The sequence below is a fragment of the Entamoeba invadens genome (assembly GCF_000330505.1).
Source record: "Entamoeba invadens IP1 unplaced genomic scaffold scaff_1105074725457, whole genome shotgun sequence".
NCBI lineage: Eukaryota > Evosea > Mastigamoebida > Endamoebidae > Entamoeba > Entamoeba invadens.
The window spans coordinates 5204-15139 of NW_004440125.1; the positions used below are offsets into that span (position 1 = coordinate 5204).

General features: G+C 25.8%; 2 protein-coding genes across 2 annotated transcripts; one reads left to right on the forward strand and one right to left on the reverse strand.

The window, feature by feature from the left end:
* Positions 1-2881: 2881 nt before the first annotated feature.
* EIN_195040 (hypothetical protein) lies at positions 2882-4396 on the forward strand (the record flags this gene model as incomplete). Its single annotated transcript, XM_004254363.1, has 1 exon — positions 2882-4396. The coding sequence occupies one exon, from the start codon at positions 2882-2884 to the stop codon at positions 4394-4396; it is 1515 nt and encodes a 504-aa protein (XP_004254411.1).
* Positions 4397-6489: 2093 nt separating this feature from the next.
* EIN_195050 (hypothetical protein) lies at positions 6490-7200 on the reverse strand (the record flags this gene model as incomplete). Its single annotated transcript, XM_004254364.1, has 3 exons — positions 6490-6768; positions 6863-7034; positions 7070-7200. The coding sequence occupies 3 exons, from the start codon at positions 7198-7200 to the stop codon at positions 6490-6492; spliced, it is 582 nt and encodes a 193-aa protein (XP_004254412.1).
* Between the last annotated feature and the right edge of the window lie 2736 nt (positions 7201-9936).

Genomic DNA, 9936 nt, shown 5'->3' on the forward strand with positions numbered 1-9936 from the left:
TAACGGTATGATTAAACACGTGAAAATGAAACTGGTTTTTAAAAAAACACAGAAGGAAATATAATCGAAAGAAAGTTTTATGGAGTACACTGCCCCGCTCATAGATGCAACTTGTTTGCCCAAGATGTAGGTATGGAAGCACCATTTGATATAGTGACAACATTTATTAAATGGTTGTGTAACTCAAAGAAGCTAAAAGAATACTACACATTTTGTAATTCCAACAACATAAAAATGTAAATTGTCCACTTACTCTGCAACAAGGTGGAACTATATGGCAAATTCTTCGTCTGCAATCCTGAAAAGTGAATCTTTGATTGAGCAGTTTGTACAAGACGAAGAACAACAAGCAGATGTGTTTGGTGAAATGGTCGAAAAACAAATTGAAGAATTCGACGTTGAAATGCAAGATTATATCGAAATATTTTTTGAACAACTCCTATATATATTTTAGTGTGTGTTTGTTCAATGATATTTATACAGTTTTAAACGAGTTGTGTATTGAATCACAAACACGTCTTTGTATACTTTCTGACCTTATTGAAACAACAAAATGTTTTGGAGTTTACATTGATGTTATTATTAAATCAGTCAAAGAATCAATTGAAAATAAAGCAGAACTTAATGAGTGTTTTTTTTTCCAAAAACTTCAAAGTATTTAAATAATCAGTCAGTTGTACTTCAAGTTCTAATGAAGCTTAGATTTCAATTCCAATTGTGCTATTTTAATTGTGATTAAACGATTAATGTTAACACAAAAACGCAAATTGATTGTAAACATTATTTAGTAAGTGAAGCACTTGAAAAAGAAATGATAAAAAACCGAGATTTGGATTATTTATTTGACATTTTCTATTGTCCAAAAATTATTATTATGGGAGAAAAATTCATCGCGGGTCCAGGTTATGAAGATATTCAAAAAGAAATAGATTTATTTAGCATTGAAATTGAACGAACACGTATTCAAAAAGGTTTGTCAATTGCAAAGTTTTGCCATGCCTTGAGATCAAAACATTACCAATATTCATTTGAACAAAAAATTAGAGAAAGTACTGGAATCAAAAGAAAAATTAGTTTACGCGACTTTTTTCCTTTTAATCGGGAAAAATTCCCAAAGTTGTATTAATTTGTTTGTTGTTGTTTTGCATTAATACCAAGTTCTGCGTGTTTTGAAAGATACTTTTCGAATGTCGAGTTTGCCCTGAGAGCCAATTTAAAAATTGACACACTTTTTCGATGCACCAAGAAGCACTGGGAAGTTTTCAAGAGGAGACTACAATTTATTTAAATTGATTTTGTTCTGTTTTTATAATTTATTATGTTATATATTTTTATATTATTGAAATGAAAAATTAATAACTTATCAATTTATAATTAATTAATTAATTATTTTATTTATTTAGTTAGATATGATAGTAAAATTTTCATAAAATTATTCAATTTATTATTTTGTCTTAATATATAATTATTAAAAACTAATATATATATAACAAATTTTTGTTATAATATATTTATTAATAATTTTAAAATTACTTAATACTTCATTATTTCTGATTTTGATGGTAATGTTATTTAAAAAATAAAGAAAAACAGATTATGTAATTAATTGTTTTTAAGGTGGGTTTGGTTTAAGATTTATGTTAAGTATAAATTAATATAATAATAATTTGTGAATTTAAATAGAATAAAAATAAAATTTCAATATGATATAATAAAATTGTTAATATTCAAGTTATAAAATACTTATCAATTATTAAAAATGTTAATAAATTAATACACATTAAAAAATAAAATGAATGTAACAAAAAATATCGTAATGAGTAAATTCAATTGTGTATTATTATTTTATAATAAAATTAATTAATTTGTATAATAAATTATTTATAAATTTAAACTATAATTAATGATTTTTTAATAATTAATATTTAATTTCAATTCAATAAATAAAACTTTTTGTTTAATTTAACTATTCTGAATGGTTGTTATTAATTTAGAGAATAGTTTTTTAAAGTTGATATTTATGTTTTATAAGAAAATTGTACTATTATTTGTTATACATATTATCATCATTTTTAATACACATTTTTTTGGTGTTAATATTTTAATATTATTTTTATATTTATATTATAAACAATTGCCATTAATTATAATAGTTAATACTATATTATTAAAAAATTTTTATTAAATTTTTAAATAATTTAGTATATTTATAATATAATTATATTAATTAATTTCAATATGTTAGGTTTAAATATTATTGAATGGTAATTACAACAATTAGTTTTTATATTTAACTATCAAAATTTAGTTTTAAATTTCGTGTTTTAAATTAGGTAAAATATAATTGTTTTGTTATTGAAAATGTAATTTATACTTCATGTTTTTTATCAAATGAATTTTAGAAAAATATTTTGATGAAAATAATTTATGAGTTTTACTTTGAAAATGTTATTTGAAATGTGATCCTTATGCAAAATTGTTGGAAAGTCCAAAATTTAAGAAATTTCCAAAAGAATGCATTGCCGATTTTATAACGGAAGTTTTTTGAATCTGTTTGCCGGACTATGATTTAACAATATAATTTGTTTTACTATATTTATAATATTAAAAATGAAGTGGTCAATTCCCAAAATATTAAATGAGTATTTGAATACGCTTTTAACAGGAAGTGTTTTTTTGAGTGTTAAGGCAATTTTTTTCAGTTGAAAATGTTTTTCCGACTATTTTTTTCTTTTTATATTAAATAGTTCAATTTCACTGCCTATTGTTAGGTTTTTTGACGAACCATGATTAAACAACTTGAAATAAAATCAAATATCATAAAAATTAACATTATTTTATAAAATTATTTATAAATCCACAAGTAATCTTTTAAACCGAAATGCCTCTATTAGACAGTTATCACATCATGATTGTCTCGAAATATTTCGAGACTATTAAAGACTTTGTAAACTTGGAATTTGTATGCAAAAAGTACAATGGCAATATGGATAAGTTTCATTATAACCCAATTCCTCTGACCAACATAACAATAAAATATTTCCCTCAAATCGAGACACTTCATATATGGAATTTAGAAGATGAAAAATTTGGAAATAAATTACTTGTCTCTAAAATATCTAATCCAGATATCAACAAAAAAGAAAAGGCTGTTGTGACAAAGATGTTCTACCGAATTGTTGTGTGGGTTAATGTCGATTATACCACCTCTAAAAATAATTACAAACAAAACATTAAGTTCGTAAATGTAACATATACTTATTCAAACAGAAAAAGATTTGGTAATGACATTCCTATTTGTATCACATCGATTGATAACGAATGTTTTATTAATTGTGATAAACTAAGTAGTATAAATATACCAACAAATGTCAGATCAATTGGATATAGTTGTTTTAAAAATTGTCACAATTTAAGTAAAATAACAATACCATTAAATGTAACATCATTTGGAGTTAGTTGTTTTGATGAATGTATCAATCTTAAAAATATAAATATACCATCAAATGTAATATCAATTGGTGATAATTGTTTTTGTAATTGTAACACTTTGAGTAGTATAACAATACCATCGCTGGTTACTGTGATTTCTAATTACTGTTTTTATCAATGCAGCAATTTAAAAAATATTGTATTCCCATCAAGTGTAAAATCAATTGGTTATTGTTGTTTTTGTGGATGTACGAGTTTAAAAACTGTGGACGTACCATCAAGTGTCACTGAAATTGGAGATGAATGTTTTAAAAATTGTGTAAATCTGAGTTCTGTGATTGTTTCACAAAGCATTAAACTAATTAATCAAAACTGTTTCTTTGGATGTAAAAATTTAGAATGTGTTAATATTCCTTTGGGTGTCACAAAAATTAAGAATTTTAGTTTTAATGGTTGTAGTCGTCTAAGCTCTTTAAATATACCAATAACCGTTTTATCAATCGGTGATGGCTGTTTTAGTAAATGTATTAATCTGGTTCAAATAACAATCCCATCATCTGTTATTTTAATTGGCCAAAATTGTTTCAGTAATTGTGATAAATTGAGTAGTGTAAACATTTCATCAAGTATTACAACAATTAAAGACGGCTGTTTCAGTGAATGTTTTAATCTAAAAAGTGTTACAATACAACAAAACGTTGTTTCAATTGGTAATTATAGTTTCAGTGGATGTTGTAAATTAAGCAATATAATAGTACCATTCAAAGTAGAATCAATTGGTGATTATTGTTTCAGTAGATGTAGCAGTTTGAGTAGTGTTATAATATCATCAAGTGTGAAATCAATTGGTTATTGTTGTTTTTCTGGGTGTATTAGTCTAAGTAGTGTTACAATGCCATCAAATGTTACAAAAATCGGCGAATGTTGTTTTCCATCTGACACCATAGTTTATACAACAGAGTAAATCAATTATTATAGATTTTTTTAAATAGTGAAAATAATATGGTTGAATCTTTTAATAATATATGGCTATTATTTTTTTGTTTTTATATATTATAACAATGTCATTCATCATAAAAATTTTGGTTCTGGATATTTAATAATAGATGATATATCTTTCTTTAAAAACAACTGTTATATCACAAATATACATTAATATAAATTTAAAAAATCAAAAATCAAAGTTATATATGATAAAAATATGAATATAAACTGAATGTGATATTACATATATTACACAATTTCGTCTCCATATTTTGATGTCTTAACAACCAAATAACATTTACGTGTTTTATTTTTGACATTTTAGATGTTGAAACATTTTAAAAAAATAATCAAAAAGAGAAACTTGAATAAAATGATTATTTCAAAAAAATCATTTGCAAATTTGATTTATTTATACAAAATTCAAATAAATTCTATTTTTGCATTGGTTGTGTTAATGAGATTATTTTGCAAAATAGTTAAAAATATTCAGAACAACTACGTTTGTTTAACCCTTCCAGTACCAGGAATTTCCAAAAAATGTATACTTCATTTAATCTTATTCATTTTGAGTGTATTTTAGAGAGAATAAATGCAAAAAACGCTTTAAACTTTTAACAACCATGGGAAATACCAGGAAACAAATTATTAGTAAAAACAATTTAAAATATTATAATTTAATAGTAAATTATAACCTAAAATCGTATTTTTATTGAAAAAAGGTTCACTTTTTTCAACGAGAGAGACTTGAAGATTCCTCGGATTGTTCTCTTTTCAAGTTGAAAAAATTTTGTTTTTATATCAAAAAAATAGTATAGCATATTAAACTAAACACAATAATAATCTTTACTAAAAGGAGTTTCAGAATGTAAAAATGAATTATATAACTTTTCAATTTGAAAATTTATTATTGAAAAACAAGGGATACGTCATTCATTGAATATTTAGAAAAGCGATTACATCAAACAAAAAACACTGTGATCTCATAATTATTTTTTTCATCTTTTTTGTAATTCAGTGAAAAATAAAATAATTCGAGTTTGTCAAAAAAGAGTAAAATATAAAACTGAAAAAATATGAAGAAAATACACTTTTGTGAAAATCACATTTTTTTAGTTCTTTCTTATTCAATAAACAATAAAAACCTTTTAATTTAATAATAAATGAATAAGATTGATTTTTAATCGTCAGACACATCAATTTGAATAGAAAAAGAGTCATAAACAACTCAAGTAGTAAAATAAAGACAGTAAAACCAAAATTTGTCTTTAATGATCATTACACCTATTTTATTTAATTTTGTATATCTTCCAGTTGCGAGTAATAAAGATATGACTTTTTCAAAAAAAGACAAATGTATTATGAATACAGAGAGCAATTTTTTTCTATTTTATTGGAAAGACAAGTATTTGTTTGTTATTATTAAACAAATGGTAACATATAATCTGTTTTGTCTGATTATTTTTTTGTTTTGGCATTTGTTTTTTGAAAATGCATTTTTGGGACAAAAATCAAAACCAGAAAATTAATAAAAACGAAAGATTTACTGATAAACAGTGTATAGTTTATATTTATATTTATAAGATAGTGACGCTTATCAACCATATTATGTATTCTATACACCATTTTCACAATATATAGCTATTTGAAGTGAATATACTGTTTGTTGTTTGTGGCGTTTATACAGGGATACACAATAAAAACTAACCAACAAATAGATTCCAATTTTTTTATTTTGAATTGATATACCAACTCAGTAGAGTGATGCTATCCTTACAAATTTAAAATCAATGATAAAGCATACAAAAACGAAGAAGCAGGGTGATGTGAGTCAGAGATTTAGAATATTATGTAATCACATCATTTATTTGTATAATATTATAGTAAAAAATTAGTATAATAATAATAATTTAATAAAAAGCAAAGCCCCCCTATAAATATGTTAAAAAAACGCTTTGAATATTGTATGATACACAGATATGATTTTCAGAGATCACAAAAGAAACAGAAAAATAACAAAGAAAATAAATAGATTATTAACTATAATAAAACCTATAAAACCAAAGAAGTAATTTACTCCATTTCCATCAATAACTCTGTCAATTCATTGAGGAAATTCAACCTGTCCACCTTATCGTGGTGATGATGATATACCTTGTAGGCATTGAGGGCAGCGATGTCAAGTAAATCATAAAGTATTCTCACATTCCATCTTGAAATGCGCCTTCTACAAGTGTAAGTATGTATCATCTGATCTGCACTATCAACACCTCCCATTGTCGCATTGTATTGTTTTATCACATTTGGTTTGTGTACACTCACAAGTTTGCCATCCTTTCCCCTCACTTGCTCCTGAACGGTGTACAACTCTTTTGCATTATTGCATCTTCATCATAATGGGCACCAACTTCTTCTTTTCATTAAAGTAAAAAAGCAGTTTGCATACACCCTTTGTATACACTTCTGTTGAATCTGCCTCTCTTGTAGTAGCCTTCTTATCATCATTGGTGTCATAACGTTTGATTTGCTTGGCTTCTTCTGGTACCTCAACTCTGTTTTTTCGCACAGTCCCAAGCATTGTTGAACCATATTGAGCCAAATAATGTGCCAATCTTAAGCTACAGAAAAGTTGTCACATACAACTGTCACAAACTTTCCCATACACAGTTGTGGAGCCACCATATTTATCGTCACCCGAAATCCTTGATTTTCTTCCTTCTTGTCGCATTTTCCACAGTACATCTGTAGGTTTATAACCATACCACTTTCACAATCACAGCACATCTTTTTGTTATTCATTGAACATATTATCAAACACAATATCAACAACAAGTCAATTACCAATGTATTAGTCTCAACACCGTGAATCTCCGACTTCGTTGATTATTCTTACGACAACAACCAAAAAAACAAACACAAAACTTGATGCCGTAACGCTGAGGTTTGGACTTGATGAATATTTTTGCAATATCTTTCCCTTGAATGCGCAAAGGTGTTCATCAACCAATTGTGTAGTGCTCGGTGTAAAGTATTTGTTGTTCACCAAGTTGTGAATAAAAGCTTCCAACACTTCCCCAATTTTGCCAAATTTGTCATTCGAGTTTGGCGTGTTTGATGCTTTGATTAACCCCCTTTTCTATAGTCTCTTCATCATTTACTTTTTGTCTCACTTCAAAATCCCTTTTTAGCTTTTCTTCGGTCAGGTCAACAGAATGTTTTTTGACCCACTCATCACAACTCAAATAGTCTTCTTCTTCAGTCTCTTCTTTATTCTCTGGAATTTCCTCTTCATTGGATGCACTTTCCTCACTCTCTTCTTCATCACCCATAAAACAACTCTCTTTCTCAACTTCATCCGGAAAAGTTGTGACATTGTAAGTATCGATGTTGGCATTGATAAGTTAAAAAACATTTCTGGGCATAGCTTTACCATAAATATTTGGTTTCCCGTGTTTTTCGTTCCAAAGTTCGGAAATTGGATTCTTTATGTCATGGTGTGCTCCCATATATAGTAAAATGCCGAAATATCGTATAATATCTATTTTTTTATTTGGGGTTTACCTTTTTTTTCCTAATAATTTGGTGTTGGTAAATGCTGTTATTTTTTCGACTAAATTTTTGTCAAAAAACCCAAAAAACAAGTCAGAAGCAGTCGAATTACAAAATTCTGCTTTATAGTCAGCACCCACCTTCGCAACCTTCCTTTTGAACTTTTTCTTTTCTTTGTTGATGGGGCCCATTGCTTTCCACTTGTAGTCACCAACAATCAAATCTTCCATGTGATAAGAACAAGTTTGGATGTTTTTTTTGTAACAAAAGCCTTGGTATAATGGTTTTATTATAGTTTAATTATTATATTACACAATTCAAATTAAATATATAAAAATATATTATAATTACATTTAAAACAAAATAACATTCATTTTACTTTATAAAAATACTTTAAATAAAAATAAATATAACCAACAACCCTGGAAGTTGAACTGAAAAATAATATGGAAATAACACTAAAAAATTAACATAACATAAACATGTTAACGAAAAATGGGTAAATGTATACACAAGCACGCAAATACAACTTTTTGTACTCAAATGTTATAGTTTGTTTATAGTTTCTATGTGCTCTGTCAAATACTAACAAACAGATTCGTAATTCTCAAAAATGTACGTGTAAAACTTTCATGTTAAATGTTTGTTTTGAGTGAATTTTAATTATCAATAACTATGAGGGGGTAAAACTCTGCAGTGTTTCATGAATATACACAGTCAAATGAACACGCAAAAAACATGTCTATACAAATACACGTAGTATATAATAAGTGAAAAGAACAACTTTTATTTGCTTTGGACTGATGTTTGTTGATGTTTATTTATTTCCTTTTTATGTATACTTGTTATGATGTAATATATTTTGTCTATAACCAAAATAAACGATAAAAACGTCGAAAACAAAATTATATAACAGAAATAAAGAAGAGTGATATGTTGATACATGAAAGGGACAAAAAGAAAAGTGAAAATGTTTAACGAATCAGCAAGTAACACACATAACCCCACATAAGGGTTCAACGAATAAACTATACAGTAAAAAGTGTCTTTTTGTGGGTTTTTATATTTGTGGGTTACGTCTATTTGTGGGTCAATGGACTAATCAAATGTAAAACCCACAAATAATTATTTTGCTCTAGAACCTTGAATTTAGGTCCACTTAGATAAATAATATAGTTTTATTATAATTCAAAAAAATTACTATATTTTCTATAACACTGTTTTTAATGGAAAAAATGGTGAATAGAATTTACTTCACAATTCCATGATAAACCCACAAATATACGTTTTTTCTCTGTTTAAAAACCCACAAATAAACACTTTTTACTGTATATTTAAATTTAAACCAATTATTTTAATTAATCGTTTTAGTTGTCATTATAGTAAATATATAATAATAAAACTATACAATATGAACTGTAAACTTCAATTTTTAAATCCTTTGTCGTATCTTCGAAACATTTGGCATTTTTAACACTTGTTATACTTTTTGAATTATTTTTTTATAAACAACAAGTAATTGTTACACTCGATACAAAATTGCTACTCATTTATTCGGTTTTTCTGTTGTTTTGATAAAAAAATGACGGTTATTTGTTTATACATTATTTTTACTGGCTTTCATGAACTATAAAATGGTAATTTTCTTGTCAACTTTTCAGAATTTTGGAATTGGGTTTTGTTTTTTTGAAAATTTTTGAAAAAAAATAAAAATTAAATTTTGTTGATTTCTGGTACTGGAAGGGTTAAATAGTTTTTTACTAACTATAATATAGGAAAAAAATTCATATTATTATTTTTAAATTATTAATTTCAAAAAAAATTTTAACAAATCAACAAATTAAACTTTTATCACAGTAGAAGGAAATAAAGGGATGCTGAGAAAAAGGAGGATGCTAATTTAAAAATAAATTTATTTTGTTTTTTTTATTTTATTTTATTGGTTATTTTATATTGAAAATAACCAATAGT